We start from the raw sequence: 21,820 nt of genomic DNA, 5'->3' as shown, positions 1-21,820 counted from the left end.
TTCTCAGATAGCTCAGACATGATTGCTTGTCCTATCATCTCCTGCAGGTAGCATGCAACTACCACTCCAGCAGGAAGGCATATGATTCTCCACCATAAAGGAAAGGTAGACATACTGGGATTCCCCTGCAGATGTTTTCCCCTCACACAAATCAGCCTAATGTGCTGTGGGATGTTCTGTATGTCAAATGTGTTGCTCTGATTGGTTAATAAATAAAACACTGATTGGCCAGTAGCCAGGCAGGAAGAATAGGCTGGACAAGCAGAGAAGAGAATTCTGGGAAGTGTAAGGCTGAGGCAGAGAGACACTGCCAGCTGCTGCCATGACAGGTAAGCCATGAGCCATGTGGCAAAGTATAGATTAATGGAAATGGGTTAATTTAAGATAGAAGAAGTAGATAACAAGAAGCCTGCCATGGCCATACAGTTTGTAAACAATATAGGTCTTGGTGTGATTACTTGGTTGGGTCTGAGCAGCTGTGGGACTGGTGGGTGAGAGATTTGTCCTGACTGTGGGCCAGGCAGGACCAGAAGAACTCCAGCTACACTCATGTGCATGTCTCAGCACCCGTTGCAGTGACTGTGCACTTACTCTTCCCCATCTTTGGTTCTGTCAGCCCCTGTTTGTGCATGCACCAGTTATGCTGTGTGACACTATTCCTACAGAGAAGGAAAGAATGACAAATGAATGTAAACACTAAAGTTCAACTTGGTGAATCAATGAGTTTACTGGAGTACAGCTTAGTGGTTGCTTTAAGGGGCCAGAATGACTCAAAGGTCGGTGCATCATTGAAAGCCCACCCCAGAATGGATGAGGACTCCAAGCTGCAAACCTGGAGTTCTCTGAATGGTTGCAAACAACTTGTCTGCTTATATAGCTTTGGGGAGGAATGATCCTTGTACACTTGCTAAGTTTCAGGAACTTCCTCAGACTTTAGTTATTTCCTGACTCTTAATGGGCCTCTCTTTAGAGTCAGGTAGTAAGATGGCTCAGCAGACAAGGGCATTTGCTGCCAAGCCCAAGCCCTGAGGATCGATCCCCTGGGACAGAGTAGAAGAAAGAGAAGAGAAGAGAAGGCTAGTGTTTAGAACTTCCTTAGTCCAGCTGATTCATTTGTGTTGTTTCAACTAAGTGAAAATTGCTATGCAACAGCAGGCAACACAGTCAGGGTTTTTCCATTTTGTTTGCTTATTTTACATCACTGAGGATCAAACCCAGAGTTTCAAGAATGCTAGACAATCACTCTAGCACTTAGCTAGCCAGCATTTTACTACTCTTTTAAGTTTAGAGAACGTCTCATTACGTTCCCAGTGTGACTCTGAATTTGCCATCTTTCCACTTCAGCTTCAATTGTACATGACAGGCCTGCCATCAAAGCAAAGGAACACTGGAGAAGAACAAGAATGATCTGTGTTGTAAAGTGGGCAGAAACAAACATGTCTCTTTTTTTTAATTTTAAGACAGGGTCTCACAAGGTAATCCTGGCTGGTTTGAACTCGCTATATAGACCAAGCTGTTTTCAGACTCACAGATATCCTACTTCTGTCTCCTGTGTGATGGAACTAAAGGCCTATGCCACCATACTCTGCTCAAATATATTAATTTTAACAGTTTATTAAATATTGTGATCTGATTACAAAGCTTTATGGGGTTTACTTCTCATTTTTGTTGGGGGGTTATTTGTTTAGCTAATTGGTTGTTGTGTTGTTGTTTTGTTTTGAGACAAGGTTTCTCTGTGCAGCTCTGGCTGTCCTGGAATTTGCTCTGTAGACTAGTCTGGATTTGAACTCATAGAGATCTGCCTCTTTGCCTCCCAAGGGCTGGGATTAAGTACATGTGCCTTCCACCCCCCAGCTATTTCTCCTTTTATAAAGTTTTATATTTGTGTTCCATAAGAATACCCTACAAGGGACTAGAGCAATAGTCCAGTGGTTAAGAGCACTTTGCAGATGACCCAGGTTTGGTTCCTAGTGCACATATGGTGACTAACAACACCTTTAGGTAGTTTCAATTCCAAAGAATCTGACTCCCCCTTCTGGCTTCTATTAGGCACTGCACAATCTGATGGACAGATACACATAAAAAGAATATGCAAAAATATAATGTACAAAATTTAATTATGCAATAAAGAACTGAAAAGCTCATAGGACTCTCTATGTAGTGGCCCACACCTGTAATCTCAGCATAGGGAATTCAAGGCAAGAGGACCAGGATTTCAGGGTCAGTTTTTACTACATAGAGAGTTTAAGGCAAGCTTGGGCTCCATGAGACCTTGTCTCAAAAACAAAACACAAACAATGACTCGAAGTATTCAAATAAAATGTTGTAGCATTGGGCTGGTGAGATGGCTCAGAAGTTAAAAGCACCGACTGCTCTTCCGGAGGTCCTGAGTTCAATTCCCAGCAACCACACGGTGGCTCAGAACCATCTGTAATGAGATCTGGTGCCCTCTTCTGTATACATAATAAATAAATAAATCTTTTTTAAAAAAAGCTTTAAAAAAATTGTTGTAGCACAGTGACATGGCTCAGGGTGTAAAGGTACTTGCCACCAATCCTGATGACCCATCTAGTGGAAGGAGAGAGCCTATTCCAGTGAGCTATTCTTTTACGTTCACATATGTGACACACACATAAATAGAATGTAATATATTTTTAAAGATATTTCCTCACGCATATTAATTATTACACAATTAGCAATATTAAAAAATCTTATTATGGTTGTGTTCAAGTAATAACATTTGTACAGAATAGTCGAGTAACAGTAAAATACATTTCATACAAATATCAAATTTTCCATTTCTAATGGTTTCTTGTTTTTTGTTTTTCGAGACAGGGTTTCTCTGTGTAGCTTTGGCGCCTTTCCTGGAACTCGCTCTGTAGCCCAGGCTGTCCTCGAACTCACAGATATCCACCTGCCTCCGCCTCCCAAGTGCTGACCGCCCAGCCCATTTTTTATGTTAACGTGGCTATTTTGTGTAATTATTACAGTATGGCTTGCATGGAGAAGCCACTCTAACATCTACCTTTCGAAAGCCCCGCCCTTCTGCTAGACCCCGCCCTCAAAAGGCCCCACCTCCTAAAGCCCTTATTTTTGGATTGGCTTTTCTCCTTCACGAGTAGAGGCTCCGCCCCACGTGACTGACAGATGCCCAAGCGAGACGTGTCCGGCTCTTCCGTTCCAGGTAGTCTTGGTGCCATCAAGCCCGCCCTGCCTGCCTAGTCTTTTTCTGTCTTATTCCGGCGTGGTACCCCTTAGCAAGCTGATTAGGACCTTTTGAATCCTTCTTTGTTATGGCAACGCCCTTACTCTCCTTCCAGCCACAGTCTGTCATGGCAGCGTCCTTCCTGACCCTTATAGCTCTTTCCATAGGCGCTTCCTATTTCTAAAGCCATTCATGGTGGCTCTCAAGCCTCACCGGAAGTAATTTACAGGAAGTGAGGCGGTGCTTCTGCCGGAAGCTATCGCAGCACTGGGAAAGATGGCGGCGGTGGGCAACGCGGTTCCTTGCGAGGCCCGGTCTGGCGGGGCCCGGGGCAACGGGCCTCCTCAACCTGGGCCGCGACAGCGGCCGGTGCTGGCCGCTGGACCAGCGCTTATAGCGAATGGCGACGAACTGGTGGCCGCCGTATGGCCATACCGGCGGCTGGCACTTCTGCGGCGCCTCACCGTGCTGCCGTTCGCGGGGCTGCTGTACCCAGCTTGGCTGGGCGCCGCCGCCAGCGGTTGCTGGGGCTGGGGCAGCAGCTGGACCCAGATACCCGAGGCCGCTCTGCTAGCGCTCGCCACCATCTGCCTCGCGCACGCACTTACTGTCCTGTCTGGGCATTGGTCTGTGCACGCGCACTGCGCGCTCACCTGCACCCCGGTAAGTGCGCGCGCACGATCCCAACCCAGACCCAGGCAGGATGTGGCCTAGCAGGGGACCCGGGCTGCCGGTTCACGTGTCCCCAGGCCCGTCTGCCTTTCAGTTGCAAGGCGAGTCCCCAGAGACGCCTTCTCCCCTGTGGCTTAGGCCTAATTCTGACCCCCATGCGACTGTGCTGTGTTCATTTTGATTCACAAGAAACACGTAACAGACTTAGCGCAGAACCCGTATGTGACTGTTTGTGTGAATTACCTTAGCTCCCGTATGACGTGTTGTTCTTGGAACAGTCTTACCTTCCTTCTCTCCATCGTCTCCTACCTTGGTTTTTCCTGTTTTTTGTAAGACAGGGTCTCATTATGAAGCCCTGGCTCGTCTGGTACTCATAGACTACTTCTGTCTCTAGCGTGCTGGCATTAAAAGCCTGTGCTACCATTTCTGGTTCCTAACCCCCCCCCCCCACAGTGTGAGGCTAGACCCGTGGGGTGGGTGATTCCCCTAATCTGTGTTCAGCCTCTGTCCCTTGCTAGACCCAAAGGAGCATGTAGTTCATCCTGGTGCTTAAGATGAGCAGGAGCTAGTTGTTTGTAAGTGAAGTAACTTAACTAACAGAGTCTTGTGGTATCTTTCTATAAAATAAGGGTAGTTAATAAGATGAGGGTTTGTCAGGGTATGCAGCAAGACAGTGCAGTGATCCAAGTTCAGAATTTTAAATACAGTGCCACTACAGGAAACAGTGACCACAAGGTGCTCTAGGTTGGCAGGTAACACCCAGTGACCACTCTACAGATCACACTAAATTTGAAGCCTGTGGCACAGATATCTGCTCAAGCCAGCATCCTTTCTAATCCCAGTGCTGGGTTGGTCCCCAGGAAAGGGAGGACGTGTCAAGGACTGCAGGAAAACCAGAATACCTTTACTTACCTTCTCTGGCTTTGTGTGCATTGAATCCTCTGTACCAAGAGAGTGCACCCTGTTGCCTCCTTCATTAATATTTGTCCTGCAGAGGGGCCTGAATTTCTGAGCTTGGCACCAAGGGTTGGGAGTGAGTTGGTGGGGGGAGAGTGTGGGACATTCAATCTCTAGCAGTCTAGCTGCCTTTTGGACTGTGGCTAAACATTTGTAGCTGACAACTTCCTCTCCTAGGATGGAGAAGTGAGTGGGAGGAGCTAAGCAGCCTTCCAGTGAGTAGAGAGATCAGGGTTTCTTCTCCCTGGGTTTCAGTTTCGCCCTGCTGTAAAGTGAAAGCTGAAACACCTCCCTCCAGGGTCACCGAGGGAGGCTAAGTACCTGCCTCAGGGCCATCACCTACATAGCACCTTGTGCTTGCCTTCTGTGTTATTTAAGCTCGTCATTGTGTGTTTGCTCCTATTTTCTGTATGGTTCCAGGGCCATGCAGTCCCTTGGGAGTGGCATTCCTTTAGGGTTACCGCGGTGTCCCTCCTCCGCCTCTAGTCATTGCAGGTGTAGCGAAACAGCTCGTGGGGGTGTTTCTTGTGTCAGGAAAGTAGCATGGAGAGGACTCGCTGGAAGAAGGTGGACTCATTGGTTGTTTGAGAAGATGCAACACTAAGAGAGTCCCAGGGGACTTTAGATGGGGCCAACTGGGGAGGGCTGCACAGTAGGTGACAAAGGCATGGACAGTCGGGGAGCTGGTGTCTGTGTGCTTCCTGCAAAGAAAATGGTATAGAGGAAGGAGGCAGGACCAATCTCTTGACATCACTGTACAGTGTAGTCATCAACATAATTGAGGTTCCTCTAGGGAACCTCACAATTAAGTTACCAAGAGAAAAATCCCATAGTGTTGTAAGTAGGCTTATGGTTTGTGTCACATTCATAGCTGTCTTTGGTTGCATATGCCCACAGGACATGGTTGGATACCAAGACTCTTAGCTCAGACACAGGCAAGCCTGAGTGTCCAGTGTACTAGGAAGCAATAAGCAAGCCAGAGAGAGCCAGTGTGGCAGCAAGTGGGCTGTGGCAAGACTTGGGTCATATCAGTGGAGAGCAAATTAAATGTTCTATATGGATTTGAGTTTGTGTTCAGAATCCTGGGTGATGAGCAAGCTGGTGTCCTCAGTTTTCTACTACAGGACCAGTGATCAAGTAGAGTATGGCCAAGCCAGCACTAGAGCCCAAGGACATATTCATAACATGGTGTGGCACCCACACTCATCTGACCATGTGAGGGCATCACTTTGGGTTAAGAAGGGCTCAATAACAATCTTTGGCTTTTGACAGGAGTATGACCCAAGCAGAGCGACCTTTGTGAAGGTGGTGCCAACCCCCAACAATGGCTCCACTGAGCTGGTGGCCCTGCACCGTGATAAGGTGGGTAGGGATGTTGTGCAGGGTGACTGGGATAGGCATTTGTGTGATATTCCTTAACACTGATGTCCTCCCCCCCCCCCCAGGGTGAAGATGGGCTGGAGGTGCTGTCGTTTGAATTCCAGAAGATCAAATATTCCTATGATGCCCTGGAGAAAAAGCAATTCCTCCCAGTGGCCTTCCCAGTGGGGAACACCTTTTCCTATTATCAGAACAACAGAGGCTTCCAGGAAGACTCGGAGATCCGAGCTGCAGAGAAGAAGTTTGGGAGCAACAAGTGAGTCTTTGTCTTCCCTATGGGTCCCTGTGCACTGCTGCCCTGCCCTGCCCTGCTCCTGGTCAGGGAGCCCTAGCAATAGGGCAGAGGCTCTGCTTTTTTTTTTTTTTTTTTTTAAGTTTATCTTTTTTTAAAAAATATATTTATTTATTAAAATTTTTTCCATTTTACATACCAACCCCAGTTCCCCCTCCCTCCCCTTCTGCCTCCTCACCTCCCTCCCACTCTACCCCATCCACTCCTCAGAGTGGGTAAGGCCTCCCATGGTAGTCAACAAAGTCTGGCATACCAAGTTGAAGGAGAGCCTAGCCTCTCCCCATTGTATCAAGGCTGAGCAAGGTATCCCACCACAGGGAATGGGCTCCAAAAAGCCAGTTCATGCACCTGGGATAAGTCCTGGTCCTGCTGCCAGGGACCCCACAAACAGATCGAGTCACATTGCACTCACCCACATTCAGCAGACCTAGTTCAGTCCCATGCAGCTTCCTGAGCTGTCAGTCCAGAGTCAGTGAGCTCCAACTAGCACCTGTCAGCTGTCTCTGTGGGTTTCCCCATCATGATCTTAACCCCCTTTTCTTCTTCTTGTTCTTGTTGTTCTTTTTCTTCCTGTTGTTGTTCTTGTTGTTGTTGTTGTTCTCCTCCTCCTCCTTCTTTTTCTTCTTCTTCTTGTCCTTCATTTTCTTCTTCTTTTTCTTCTCCTCCTCCTCCTCCTCCTCCTTCTTCTTCTTCTTTTGAATGTCGTTTATTGAAGGAGGGAGGAGGTCTTAAATACAGGCTTACAGCACAATGGGAGAACCCTGGATGGCAGAAGTTCGCTTCTGATTTTTTTTTTTTTTTTGAGCTGAGGATCGAACAAGGCAAGTGCTCTATCACTGAGCTAAGTCCCCATAAGTTCTGATGTTTTACAATCTTGCATCTAAGCTGTTAATGCCCAGTATGCAGGATACACAGACAAGGAGCTTCCCTTAAGCATTCAGGAGGGTGGAATCTCGAAGGGAATTAGCATAGGGAGGATATCAAGATCAATGTCAGCAAGCAATGTAACAGTTACCCAAAACGGGGGGGCCAGGGTCCTACAGGTCTCCCCCTTTTACTAAAAAATGAGCTTCTGACTTAGGTTGCATGGGACATCAGCATGTCACCTTACCTGTCCTGGAGACACCTGTCCAGGCCACACAGGTGTTCTGTCTTAGGTTGGTGAGCGCCCCCAGGCATTACCCATCATTATCATACAGGCTCACTTGTGTGAGAGCTGCAGAGTTAACTGTTGCCAAAGATCTCTAAGTGGCGCTGGGCTTGCAATCTGTGTGTTCGACACAGAAAAGACCAACAGAAGTCTTAAACCACCTATAGCTGATAGGTTAAAGGCAGCTGAGACATTCCCTTCCTTAACGGAAGCTCTGCTTTTAAGCCAAAAATGCTAGGTGGTGACAGTGGCCCCATTTGAGAAAGCTGCTCTGCTCTAGTTTCCTCCGAACTTGTCTGCCAACAGTGCCCTTAGAGGGCCAGGAGCCTCTGCTTTATGGTGTAAGACCTTGGTTGGGAGGGTTGCCATGCCCTGAGTGACCACTCTCCATTTGTCTGTTTTGTGACTCTTTAATCCCTCTCTTTATTTGTGTGGTAGTGGGTGGGTATGCATGTGCGTACAAATACATGTGGAGGCTAGAGGTCAGCTTCAGGTGCCATCCCAGCAACCATCACCTTCTTTTTTAAGACAGAATCTCTCTGAATTGGAGCTCACTAAATAGGCTTACTAAGTAGCAACACCAGCAATCCTCCTGTCTCTGCCTCCCCAGTGCTGTGATTATAAATTCATGCCACTATACTTGGTTTTTTTACATGGAGTCTGAGATTTGAACTTAGGTCCTCATGCTTATAAGGCAAGCACTTTATCATATAAGCCATCTCCTTGGCCTGCCCTCCCTAACAAACATGGAATTAGATTTTTTTTTTCTTGACAGGATTTCTCTGTGTAGCTCCTGGCTGTCCTGAAACTCACTCTGTAGGGTTAAAGTGGTATCCACCACTGCACAGCATGAAATTAGATTCCATCTTGAGATTTCTGTTCAGTTGTTTAAGCTCATATGCATCTCAACACATTGGAAATGGTGATGGAGGCTGGAGGACGACTCTAGTACTGTTGCCTGTGTCACTGACTAGAGATTTTTATCTTGCCCTGGGTGGATGGTATTGGGAAGGGCCTGTCACAGGGTTCAGCAGAGCAAGGGGCTCAGTGGGTCAGGACAGCACATTGTCAGCCAGTCTGCACTTGACTGTCGAGCAGGCAAGGAGGAACATGAGTGCAGCCTGTGTCTTTGAAACCCACAGAGGTTCCAAGTTGGAGATGGCGGGGCCAGGGTCTCCTCTTCTTCAGCCCCATCCAGGAATTTGATGGGTATGATCTCTTGCAGGGCCGAGATGGTGGTGCCTGACTTCTCAGAGCTTTTCAAGGAGAGAGCCACAGCCCCTTTCTTCGTGTTTCAGGTAACAATAGCTCTGGCCCTTGCACCAGCTCCTTCTTTGGGGCTGTTTCAGCCAGAGTAAGCCTAGCTGCCCTTGCAAACCCCAGAGCCTCTCCCTGCCCTCAAGGTTCATTGGTGTTTGCTGGGGTTTCTGGGTACAGGACAGGTGGGCAAGGCCTGACAGATTACTGACTCACAGGTGTTCTGCGTCGGGCTCTGGTGCCTGGATGAGTATTGGTACTATAGTGTCTTCACTCTGTCCATGCTGGTGGCTTTCGAGGCTTCCCTAGTGCAGCAGCAGATGAGGAACATGTCAGAGATCCGCAAGATGGGCAACAAGCCCCACATGATACAGGTGTGGCTGATGGGACAGGCGGTTGGTAACCCTGCCCAGCCCTGGGTGAGCACCATGCAAATTCTGTGTGACATACTTCCCCTACTCATACTTCCAGGTCTACCGCAGCCGAAAATGGAGGCCCGTCGCCAGTGATGAGATTGTTCCTGGGGACATTGTGTCCATCGGTGAGGCAGGATTTCTCTCCCTGCAGACAGAAACTCTTACCTTAGTCTGTGGCTGACCCTCCTGCCTGCATGTTGCAGGCCGATCCCCCCAGGAGAACCTGGTGCCATGTGACGTGCTGCTGCTCCGGGGCCGCTGCATTGTGGATGAGGCAATGCTCACAGGGGAGTCGGTGCCGCAGATGAAGGTGATGGGTGGGATCCACAATGCACCGACCAGTTCATGAAGACAGATATAGGGCTGGAGTAATTTCCATAGGTGTGGGGGGCCAGGTGGAGAGAACCAGCACATCTAGTCAGGATAGGATTCTTTGTATCATTGAGGAGGTCTAATGCAGATCACTGGGCATTAAATCCACAAGTCCTGTGGCAAGAATGCAACAGCCAAGGAGCCCGGGTGGATTGGATTTGCTGACCTAGGCAGGGGCACTCTGGGAGTCAGGCAAATCCCTGGGGGCCGGCCCTCCAGAGAGGCAGCCTACTAATGCCTCAGCCCTGGAAAGCTGAAGCGAGGCAGTCATCCAGTTCTGACGTTTTCTTTTTCAGGAGCCCATTGAAGACCTGAGTCCAGACCGTGTCCTAGACCTGCAGGCCGATGCCCGGCTACATGTCATCTTTGGGGGCACCAAGGTGGTACAGCACATCCCCCCACAGAAGGCGACTTCTGGCCTGAAGTGTAGGTGCCTTGACGGTGTCCTGGGTGTCCTACATCTGTAGCATGTAGGTGGGACCAGGGTGTTAATGACACATGCCTCTGCTTGTCTCCTCAGCGGTTGACAATGGATGTGTGGCCTATGTCCTGAGGACTGGATTCAACACTTCCCAGGTATGGTCTTTGATCCCATCTGGGAGGGCCCAAAGTGTGTGATGGACCCTTGTAGAACGTTCACCCCAAGGCTAGTGAAGGCCTTACCATCACAGTGCTGTCTGCTTTCCCTGGCCTGAGATAACTGGGTGTGCCCACGGCGGTCTGGTGAACTATTCTAGGAAGGGGGTGCTAAGTGAGGTGCTCTGGGAAATGCTTCGGGGTTCTGCCTGGAGAAGTGATGAAAGCCTGGCTTCTCCTTTGCACTTGCTGCCCCTCCCGTGGCTCTGTGGTGGGCATCCTTAACTCTTGTTGGAAATTCAATTGGAGCTCTTTGTCTGCCTGCTTCATGGTCTGAGGCAAGCGTTGCGGTTTCCTAGAAAGAGAGGCCAGTCTTAGTGTTCTCAGGGAGGGGAGGCTACTGTCCCCCAATAAACCTCCCAGGAAAGACTGTCCCCCACCCCCATCCCTGCAGGGCAAGCTGCTGCGTACAATTCTCTTTGGGGTGAAGAGGGTGACTGCGAACAACCTGGAGACCTTCATCTTCATCCTCTTCCTCCTGGTGTTTGCCATTGCTGCAGCTGCATATGTGTGGATTGAAGGTAAGCACCCTGACAGCTCCTGCTTCACAGCCCCATCCCTGCCCCAGGCTGCCAGGCCCTGTTTCCACAGGGACCAAGGACCCCAGCCGGAACCGTTACAAGCTCTTTCTTGAGTGTACCCTCATCCTCACCTCGGTTGTGCCTCCTGAACTGCCCATTGAGCTGTCCCTGGCTGTCAACACCTCCCTCATAGCCCTGGCCAAGCTCTGTGAGTACTGAGTGATTGGTGGGGTGTGGCACAACAGGGGGGAGCCTGGAGGGTCCCCCTGACTCCAGATCCCATACCCCACCCCCAGACATGTACTGCACAGAGCCTTTCCGGATCCCCTTTGCTGGCAAGGTCGAAGTATGCTGCTTTGACAAGACGGGTACCTTGACCAGTGACAGCCTTGTGGTGCGTGGTGTGGCAGGGCTGAGGTGAGCATAGAGGGACTCCCCACCACCACCACCACCCTTCCCACCCCCAGCAAACAGAACCAAGCTTGACCTGAGCCCCCACACTGAAGCCCTGCTTATGAGGTTCCATTACAGAGGGTCTTAACGTGGATATCAGTACTAGTAGGGTAGGGAGATAGATTTAGAACAGCTGGCACAGATGTGGGGCCTCATCTGTTGTGATCTCAGGAGTCATCCTTTAGGCCAGAAGTCTCAGAAGGTGGTCCCTGGTAGAGGTGCAGCTCACCCGCCCTCCTCTATCCATCTTGTACCAACTGTACCCTTTGCAGAGATGGGAAGGAGGTGACCCCAGTGTCCAGCATTCCCATAGAGACACACCGCGCCCTGGCTTCCTGCCACTCACTCATGCAGCTGGAAGATGGCACCCTAGTGGGTGACCCCCTGGAGAAGGCCATGCTGACAGCTGTGGACTGGACACTGACCAAAGGTGAGGGACTGGAATTCAAGGCCTGGTATGGGTGGCCTCTCTGTCCTGGGCAGGCTCGCCCATGATGGTGACATTCTTCCAGGCTAGTGCCAGGCTGGCCTCACATTGGTATCTTTTTGGGTCAGTGTCCAGTCTTCCATGACTGATCCACTGTGCCTGCTGTGACCAGCAGGATTCTGGGGATGCTGGGGTGGGAAAGCTGGGGCAGAGTGTGGGGGGCTTGGCTGCCTCTCTGGAGCGAAGCCCCTCAGGACTCGTACTTATTTGTTTCCAGATGAGAAAGTATTCCCCCGAAGTATTAAAACTCAGGGGCTGAAAATTCACCAGCGCTTTCATTTTGCCAGTGCCCTAAAGCGAATGTCCGTGCTCGCCTCCTACGAGAAGCTTGGCTCCACTGACCTCTGCTACATCGCGGCTGTGAAGGGGGCCCCTGAGACCCTGCACTCCATGGTGAGCCAGCCCCAACCCTGGGTTAAGGGGCAGTCAGGGATCAGGCAGTGACATGCCCCTGTGTTCCATGCAGTTTTCCCAGTGCCCAGCTGACTACCACCACATCCACACTGAGATCTCTCGGGAAGGAGCCCGAGTCCTGGCTCTGGGGTACAAGGAGCTAGGGCATCTCACGCATCAGCAGGTGAGGGTCTGCCATACTCAACAACCCTGCTACCCTGCCACATCAGTGGGAATGAGCACAGTTTCATGTTACCTTCTCTGCCCTGGGATGTCCTGGCTACTTCCTCAGGGAAGGCCAGAAGGTGTTTCCGATTCCACCTTTCTTGTCCTGTCACCTGGTGATCAAAAGGCCATAGTGGATACGTGCCCTCCCTCTGCTTCCCTCCCTCTCTCCCAGCCCTTCTTTGTAACTGACAGTGCAACTGCCCTTTGACCTACTTCTTGGTCCTGGTTCAGTCCACTTACCCGCTACAGCCATTCCTCTAGACCTCAGCTGACAGCCCTAGGTGGAGACCCACTCCAGCCAGGATGCAAAGCCTCTGTCCTCCTACATTGTGCCTGCCTTGCTTCTGAGCCTGGAGAGCTCTCTTTGTCCCGAGCCTGTCCCCCGGTACTGTCCACCCTGACCCCGCCTGTACTCTCATTCTGCTGTGTCTTCTGTGATCTCTACCACCTACCTTCCCTGGACTTTGTGGGTACCCTGAGGGTGGTGGCCTTGTGCAGTCCCACTTTTGAATTGAGCCAGAGGGCTCTGTGATATGTCCATGTCTACAATCACAAGGTATAGGCACAGTTAGGTCTAGACCTCCCCCTATCATCAGCTGGACCCCACTTGGTGCCTACCTTTCCTCTCCCCTCCTAACGCTGACACTTATCTTTTTAGGGGACTGGGCCTCTTCTCTCCCAGCACCATCACACACATGCACAGTGGCTCTATGTGCTGAGGCACTTGGACCCTGCTTTCCTGGCTGGGTTCTTCACTCAGGGAGGTTTGAAGAGGCTGGTGGGAAGGACAGACGGTGAAGGTATTCTGCATCTGTCCACAGGCCCGGGAGGTCAAGCGGGAGGCGCTGGAGTGCAGCCTCAAGTTCGTGGGCTTCATTGTGGTCTCCTGTCCACTCAAGGCTGACTCAAAGGCTGTGATCCGAGAGATCCAGAACGCATCCCACAGGGTATGAGCAAAGTGAGAAGTGGGAGCCGGGGCGGGGCTGGCAGCAGAGAACCGGACCGTGACCCCTCTAGTCCTCAGTAGTGAGGGACCACGGGTTTTAAGCTGTGTATAGATATGGCTGGCACTCTCAGGACAGGGTAGAGGATGCTCTGTAACATGGCCCCCTCTTAGAACGTACATCACCTCCTCAGACTTTCTGTGACTATGAGACGGAAGCGGAAGCTGGAGGTAAGGGATCTGGAGGCTATGTCCATTCTGGTAAATAGTCTCAGAGAGAGGCAGATAAGACAGCTGGTCCCCATTGAGCCCTTGTAGGTCATGGCCTACTTATCTGCCTTTCCCATCACTAAAATGTTCTCTATACGAGCAGGTACCAGGCCCTGAACACTGACAGCCAAAAGCTAATTCTTTTTTTTTTGCAAAGAGCTAATTTTTAATTTGTGTCTTTAAGTAAAAGCAATAAGCTGAATGTGGTGACATGCCCATTACCCTAGAGAGGCAGAGGTCAGCGTGTCAATTTGAGTTGAGGGTCACTATGGTCTAGTGAGTCCAAGACCAGCCAGGCCTTCAGGGTGAGACCTTGGCCCAAAAAGCAAAAAGTAGGATCCCAAGAGTTGGCTTAGCAGTTAAGAGAATTTGGTACTCAGTCATGAGGACCAAAGTTTGGATCCTGACACCCACAAAATACCTATAACTCCAGCTGTGAGAGATCAGACATCTCTTTTGGCCTTCATATCCAAAGGCACACACACCCATTCCTATAAACACATAATAAAAAGTGAATTGCTTTAAGAAGCAATGCCTTGAGGCTGAAGTATGCTCAATGTGTGAGCAGCCCTGGTGCCAGCTCAGCAGCAGGACTGTGGTGTCTGATGAACTAGCACAGCCTTGCCATTTGAATAGCAGACCCTGGGTTAGTAGGCTGTCCTGTCCCGTAGAGGTTGTGGCCTTCTCCCTCATACTTTCTTAGGAGGAGCTGTGGGGCCAAGCTGTGAGAATTCTGCCCAACAAATCTTCCCTGCTAAGCCTTGTCCCCTGTCCCATAGGTGGTCATGATCACAGGGGACAACCCACTCACTGCCTGCCACGTGGCTCAGGAGCTACACTTCATTGACAAGGCCCACACGCTCATCTTGCATCCTCCCTTGGAGAAAGGTGAGGCTGGGTAGCTGGGGCCCTAGTCCAGGACCAGTGCCTTACCACTCTTTACTGCTGATCACAATTAATGTCAGCCCCACTATGAGGAGGCCTCAGAATGTAGGCAGTGTGGCATGTGGGTGTGTGGGTAGAGCACCAGTGGGTTCCTGAGTCTGCCTTGCTGGTTTACAACAGGCCTCATGCACACTGCCAGACAGGTACTCATTCGTCATCCTTGCCCACCTTGGGCTGGGCAGGTCACTCCTGTGCCATTGCCCAGGTTGCTAGGTGCCCAACACTGAGGATGGTAGATCCTGAGTAAAAGGCACAGCATGTTCTTAGCTGCCTGCCCTCACTGTGGACAGCTCTGTGTATATTGTAAGGAGGAGATAAACTGCTAAGCTGGCTATTGGCATCTTACTTGTAAGAAAGGAGGCTGGGACTCAAAAGGAAGTCCACTTAGCTAAGTGTGAGGGTGCACTCCTGTCAGCCCAGCTCTTGAGGCAGGAAGATTGCTGTTAGTTCCAGGCCAGCCTGGGCTACACAGTGGCTTTCAGGCCAGTTTTTGCATACATCTTCTGAGACCAGGCTTCAGAATCTTTCCTACATGAGCAAGTGGACCCACTTTTTAGTTTTTTGAGACAAGGTTTCTCTGTGTAGCTTTGGAGCCTGTCCTAGAACTTACTCTGTAGCCCAGGCTGGCTTCGAACTCACAGATCCACCTGGCTCTGCCTCCCAAGTGCTGGGATTAAAGGCATGTGCCACCACCACCCCAGCCGTGAACCCTCTTCTTGCTTAAGGTCACTTAATGTCACTTAGTGCAGGACCCATATGAGGAGCAGTGGGTGCCCAATGCAGAACAGAAGGTGGGAAGTGTACCCAGCGAGGAAGCCTTCTAGAAACTCCCACTGCTTCTCAGAGAATTCAGTCATCACTCTCAACTGTTGGCCCCACGTCTCCCTCCATTCCAGCCCTGTATGCTATGTTCTTCTTGGACCTGAGGATTGTGGGCAGGTGACCCTAAAAAGTGGGTCCCATGGGGCTTAGCATGGGAGGGATCCTGTATCCAAGAGGGCTGGAGTTCAGGCTGGTGGTAGAGAGATCTGTTAGATGAGGGAATCGGTGTTCTGTAACTTCTAGAGGGAGACGGTGGCTTGACTGCTGAGAAACCAGCCTCCTGTGTTTGCATCTAGCCCCTCCTGCAGCTACTGGAACAAGGCTCAGTTCCCAAGTCCTCAGTTTCCTTGCCTGTACCTGTGTGTGTTCCCTGTGTGTAGTTGGAGATCTTCTCTCCAGGTGCCACCAAGCCTCCACAGTCCCACAACCCATGTACAAAATAACCACTCAGACAATTATATTACTTATAAACTGTATGGCCATGGTAGGCTTCTTGTTATCTGCTTCTTCTATCTTAAATTAACCCATTTCTGTTAGTCTATAAGGTGCCACGTGGCTCGTGGCTTACCAGTACCTTACATCTTCCTTCATGGAGGCGGCTGGCAATGTCTTTCTGCCCCAGCCTTCACTTCCCAGCATTCTCCTCCTTGTCCCGCCTACCCTATCCTTCCTGCCTGGCTACTGGCCAATCAGCACGTTATTTATTTTAACCAATCAGAGCAACACATTTGACATACAGAACATGCCACAGCACCTGTGAAATGCCCAGAGCAGGACCAGGTTCTGGGGAGGTTGTGCTCTTGGCCCTGGAGTCCTAACCCTGACTGTAGATGTGACCCACAGGCCAGCCATGTGAGTGGCGCTCCATCGATAGCAGCATCGTGCTGCCTCTGACCCTGGGCTCCCCCAAGGCACTGGCCCTGGAGCATGCGCTATGCCTCACAGGTGATGGCTTGGCTCACCTGCAGGCTGTGGACCCCCAGCAGCTGCTACACCTCATCCCTCATGTGCAAGTGTTTGCCCGTGTGGCCCCCAAGCAGAAGGTATGTGCAGGACCCTCGGGTTGGGCACTGGGAGCTTTGGGAGTGGCTGCAGCCCCATTTATCTCATGTCTGCCATGCAGGAATTTGTCATCACTAGCCTGAAAGAGCTGGGCTATGTGACCCTCATGTGTGGAGATGGCACCAATGACGTGGGCGCACTGAAGCATGCTGATGTGGGTGAGCTCCAATAGCTGGGGCTGAGTCTCCATCACTAGTGTAGGGACATATCTCCTGGCCCTGATGCTCATAGATAGTCAGGGGCGTTTGATTCTTATGAGAGGAGCTGGGGGTATGGCTCTGTGGAGAGCTCCTGCCTAGAATCCTCCAATGAGAGGCTGGGGGTGTGGCTCAGTGTAGAGGTCTTCCTTATATGTACACAACCCTGAATTTCATCCCAAACACTGAAAAAAGAAGTAATTTTAACTAATAACCTCCCTGGGCAGTGGTGCTCATCCAGGCAGAGCTCAAGAGAATCAGGGGTCCAAGTTCATTCTTGCCTATACTTAGCAAGACAAGCCTGGTTACATGGAAACTTGTTTTTTAAAAAGAAATCTTGAAAGCTGGGCGGTGGTGGCACATGCCTTTAATCCCAGCACTCTGGAGGCAGAGGCAGGTGGATCTCTGTGAGTTCGAGGTCAGCCTGGGCTACAGAGTATGTTCTAGGACAGGCTCCAAAGCTACAGAGAAACCCTGTCTCGAGAAAAAAAAAAAAAAAAAAAAGGAAGGAAGGAAGAGAGAGGGAGAGAGGAAGAGAGGGAAGAAAGAAAGGAAATCTTGAGGTGGGCTACAAGGTCACAGAAGGGTGCAGGCATGAGGAACAGAGGATAGGAGGAAAGAGGAAGTTGAGGGCATTGTAGGAATCCCACAACCAGGTATGGTTACCACAGGTCACTATCCAGACCGGTGTTGACAACCCTGGACTGCAAAGGCTGAGCTTTGGTCTTTGTTCTTTTCCATTAGATCTGCATTGTCTGTAGTTCTTACCCTTATGGACTTTTCTCTCAAGTAATTAGTTTCTTTGGAGGCCAGCAGTTTTCAGTTGCTCATTTTAGGTTCTGACAGGATTTTTGTGCTCATTTGAGCCTGATCTTGCTGTGTTGCCTGGCCTGGAACTCAAGCTCCTCCTGCTTCTGCCTCCAGAGGGCTAGGATCACAGCTGTGCTGTGTTGCATGGTTCTGACACCCTGAATCGGTGTGATCTCCATTCAACTTCTTAGGGCTTCTACTAACAACTGTTCACATTCTCTCGTTACAAACTGAAAGTGATGCTTTTTTAAAAAATTGGTTCTGGCTGGCCAGTGGTGGCGCACGCCTTTAATCCCAGCACTCAGGAGGCAGAGGCAGGAATCCCAGGAAAAATAGAGTCCCAGGATAGCCAGGACTACACAGAGAAACCCTGTAGAGGAAAAAAAAATTGGTTCTGGGATTGAACTTGGGGACTTGAGCATGGGTACAGGTATTCTACCACCTAGCTACATCCCCAGTCTTGCTTTCATTTTTTCATCCAGTGTTTTAAATATAGTTATTAGTATTGTGTGATGTGTGTTCATGCTGGTGGAAGCACATGCCTGCTACCACATAGCTGTAAAAGTCAGAGGACAACCTTGTGGAATTGGGTCTTTTCACATTTACACGAATGCCAGGAATGTGTGGGGGTGCTTTTATCTGCCAAGTTATTCTCCAGCAAAACAAGGTAGCCAATCTCTGAGGGCCCCATAGGCAGTCAGGTGAAATGGGGATCTTGGAACTGGTGGGTGGTGAGCTCAGCCTGAGGTCTAGCTCTGCAGCTGCACGCTGGTACCTGCCCCTGGGCCGCTTTCCATCAGTCCTCCCCAATACCTTCTCAGGTGTAGCACTCCTGGCCAATGCCCCTGAGAGGGTTGTAGAACGGCGGCGGCGGCCAAGGGACAGCCCGGTCCTGAGCAACAGTGGCCCCAGAGTCTCCTCCAGGTCAACCAAACAGAGGTCGGCACTCCTGTCCTCTGAGGAGCCACCAGCCTCCCACAGGGTGAGTGTTCAGATTGGGAATGCCCATAACCCTTGCTAGCCAGGGCTGACCCCTGCTGCCCACCCCACAGGACCGCCTGAGCCAGGTGCTTCGAGACCTGGAGGATGAGAGCACCCCCATTGTGAAGCTGGGGGATGCCAGCATTGCAGCACCCTTCACCTCCAAGCTGTCCTCCATCCAATGCAGTGAGTCCCAAACACCTAGCCCTGCCCCTGCCTGGAGCCCTGCTCACCTAGTACTGTGCCCACTCATGCCCTGCTTCCCCACAGTCTGCCACGTGATCAAGCAGGGCCGTTGCACGTTGGTGACGACACTACAGATGTTCAAGATCCTGGCCCTCAATGCCCTCATCCTGGCATATAGCCAAAGTGTCCTCTACCTGGAGGGTGTCAAGTTCAGTGACTTCCAGGCCACCCTGCAGGGGCTGCTGCTGGCCGGCTGCTTCCTCTTCATCTCACGTTCCAAGGTGGGCCCCGTACTACCTAGGGCTGGCCGTAGGACATTTCAAGAGCTCTTGTGGATTGGAATTCTCATCCCCAACTTACAGACAGAGACCTAGAGCCCCAAGGCAGGAGTGTCCCTGAGACTGCACAGGACATGCAGACAGGGTCAGGCCTGGATAGCTGCCAGTGACATTGCTTAGGGTATAGGATCCTGGGTCTTCTGCGGCCTCTCTCTGCTCTGCCTTGTAGGTGTGACTGTTACCGAAGCCTCAGTGGGGGTTGGAACTTCCAGGCCAATGCTGGAATGGCTACCCACTACAGTCTACCACTGTCTGTGAGCTTGGGGTTCAGGCAGGTCACAGTCCCCAGGGCAAAGGAAATGATAAACAAGAGCAAGCAGAGGACACAGTGCTGTGAGGGAAAGTGTGTCCTAGACTTCAGAGCCGGCCTCAGGGACAGACAAGGAGGCCTCCTAAGGAAAGGGCGCTGCCACAACCAGGAGTCTGTACTAGTCACTGGTATGGCGAAATAGAGGTCCCAGTGGCCATGAGACGTGTGTCAACTTCCCATTAGGGGAGGAAAGGCTGCACGGGACACCTTGAAACAAGAGGTCTGTCTTGTCTTAGGCTTCCAGAAGTTCCAGGCCATACATATTTAGAGCTCTGCACCTCACAGCAGCTCAAAGAGGAAGGCCTGGGATTTTCCCCAAGGCTGTACTTCCTTCATGTTGGCCCACCATCTAAGCTTTCCTCAGTCCAGGCCTAGATCAGGGCCTTAGGGGATTAGTCACTTTCCAAATCCCCACTATAACATGTTCCGTGGGTCTTCTGAGGACATCTCAGATCCCACCTTAATAGGATGGGAAGCTAGCAGCAATCTGGACCAGGCCCTAGACTCTGACTGTCATCTTGGGAGTAGGGAGAGTAAATCTGTTTCCTGATGGAGACCATTGCTACCATGGAGTACAGACTATTTTGGGCATAGGCAGTCAGTCCCAAGATCAGGATGAAACAAGATGCCTGAGAAGACAGGAGTATCATCTCTCTACCTGTTGAGTGAGTATGCTGGCTCTGACAGTCAGTCCTGCCCCACAGCCTCTCAAGACTCTCTCCCGAGAGCGGCCCCTGCCCAACATCTTCAACTTGTACACCATCCTCACAGTGATGCTGCAGTTCTCTGTCCACTTTCTGAGTCTCGTCTACCTGTACCGTGAGGCCCAGGCACGCAGCCCTGAGAAGTAAGTGGGGTTCCAGGAGGAGAGGAGGGAGGAGCAGCCAGACAGGCCCTGGCTCTCTGTCAGGGCAGTGGGAAGACACAGGGTGCCTGAGCAGGAGAAAGGTACTGACATCCACATGTCCCTGTAGGCAGGAACAGTTTGTAGACCTATACAAGGAGTTTGAGCCGACCCTGGTCAACAGCACTGTGTACATCATGGCCATGGCCATGCAGATGGCTACCTTTGCCATCAACTACAAGGTAAGGCCCCACAGACCTACCCATTCCCACCTGGCCTACCCCCTGTTCAGCCCTCCCCAGGCAGCTCTCTCTTCACTACAGGGCCCACCCTTCATGGAGAGTCTGCCTGAGAACAAGCCCCTGGTGTGGAGTCTGGCGGTGTCTCTGCTGGCCATCATTGGCTTGCTCCTTGGCTCCTCACCGGACTTCAACAACCAGTTTGGCCTCGTGGACATCCCTGTGGAGGTGAGTGGCCCTGAGCAATGGCCCCTGGCTCAGCCCAGTCTGGCCCAGCCACTGGCCCAACTCACCTGCCTCTTCCTTGACAGTTCAAGCTGGTCATTGGCCAGGTCCTGGCCCTGGACTTCTGCCTGGCACTCCTGGCTGACCGTGTCCTACAGTTCTTTTTGGGGACTCCGAAGCTGAAAATGCCTTCCTGAGATGATGGTGCTGGTATCCACCACCTACCCTGGCTGCTGCTGGGCAGGAGCACTCTCCCCATGGCTCCAGGAGGGAACACTGCCCCCATCTCCTCAGTGAGGCAGCCCTGCCTTGCCCTTGGAAGACTGAGCTGGGACCCTTGTGGGCAACCACTGGCCAAGGCTAGTGAAAGCAGTCCTGGCCAGCACCTTTGGTAAATAAATTGGTGTCTGCAATTTTATGAAGCCTGCCTCCACTTGTCTGTGCCACACAGGGCCCCTGGGAATTGGAGGGGCCAGGTGGTCACCAAAGAAAGGCCTGGCATCACTACAAGCCCAGGGAGGAGAGTGAGATGACACCCTCTGTGGGCATTCAGCCTGGAGCTGGAGACCTCGGTTTTCTAGTGTCGTCCATCGTGCTGCTGTCCCTGCAGCCAGCCACCACTGGGTAGTCACCTTACTTTGAAAGGAAAACACGTGCAGGTGGGAGACTCCCGAGCCTGGAGTAGTTCTTGGAGGTCCCAGTGCAAGGTGTTTGTGTCCCTGCCTTCCTCTGAGAACACTGACGGCACTGGAAGGGAACCGCCTCAAGAGCCTGGCCCAACCAAATATTTAGTCCCAGCACTCAGCTGGCAGAGGCAGGGGCATCTCCTGAGTTTGAGGCTAACCTGGTTTACACACGGAATTCAGGCCAGCCAGGCAAAATAGTGAGACATGTCTTTCCTCCCGCCCCCACGAAAAAAAAAGGAACCTGACCCAGGAAAGCCACAGGGTGCTGGGCAGGTTCGCGGCTCTCTTCATAACATCAGTTCTTCACGGGGCGCCCTGGATCTAAAAGCCTGGGCCAGGAGTTTGGTCTAGTCGCTGCGTGGGGCAGGGTTCTGGGGCGGGAAACCCAGGCTTGCTGGAAGGGAGTACTGCCAGTACACAAATCTACGGAAGGGACCCCTGGCCCGCTGAGGCACAAGGAGCCAGGGATGAGCACTGGAAGCTCGTCAGAAGTCCAATGGCGGCTTCCGGGAGGGGCGTGTCATTCTTGGGGCGTGGCAGAGG

General features: G+C 51.3%; 1 protein-coding gene across 1 annotated transcript; it reads left to right on the top strand.

The window, feature by feature from the left end:
• The first annotated feature begins 3,282 nt into the window (after positions 1–3,282).
• On the top strand, positions 3,283–21,013 carry Atp13a1 (ATPase 13A1). Its single transcript, XM_036166434.1, has 26 exons — positions 3,283–3,868; positions 6,107–6,196; positions 6,280–6,470; positions 8,882–8,954; positions 9,132–9,287; positions 9,385–9,454; positions 9,533–9,639; positions 9,998–10,127; positions 10,222–10,277; positions 10,732–10,858; positions 10,929–11,066; positions 11,155–11,275; positions 11,584–11,741; positions 12,016–12,191; positions 12,265–12,375; positions 13,241–13,366; positions 14,412–14,520; positions 16,243–16,442; positions 16,523–16,619; positions 18,290–18,450; positions 18,521–18,635; positions 18,720–18,916; positions 19,988–20,130; positions 20,258–20,369; positions 20,451–20,594; positions 20,678–21,013. Exons 1-26 carry the CDS (start codon positions 3,482–3,484, stop codon positions 20,786–20,788), a joined length of 3,606 nt encoding a protein of 1,201 aa, XP_036022327.1. The 5' UTR covers positions 3,283–3,481; the 3' UTR covers positions 20,789–21,013.
• Positions 21,014–21,820: the final 807 nt, after the last annotated feature.

The sequence above is a fragment of the Onychomys torridus genome, chromosome 17 (assembly GCF_903995425.1).
Source record: "Onychomys torridus chromosome 17, mOncTor1.1, whole genome shotgun sequence".
Lineage (NCBI taxonomy): Eukaryota > Metazoa > Chordata > Mammalia > Rodentia > Cricetidae > Onychomys > Onychomys torridus.
Note: the sequence above shows the minus strand (reverse complement) of the source record. Positions and strands in the feature narration are given on the sequence as shown.

Coding starts and splice junctions, on each gene's coding strand:
- Atp13a1 (XM_036166434.1), top strand. CDS start 3,482: ATGGCGGCGGTGGGCAACGCGGTTCCTTGCGAGGCCCGGTCTGGCGGG. Junction 10,128..10,221: donor GGCGACTTCTGGCCTGAAGT/GTAGGTGCCTTG, acceptor TTGTCTCCTCAG/CGGTTGACAATGGATGTGTG. Junction 10,278..10,731: donor CTGGATTCAACACTTCCCAG/GTATGGTCTTTG, acceptor CCATCCCTGCAG/GGCAAGCTGCTGCGTACAAT.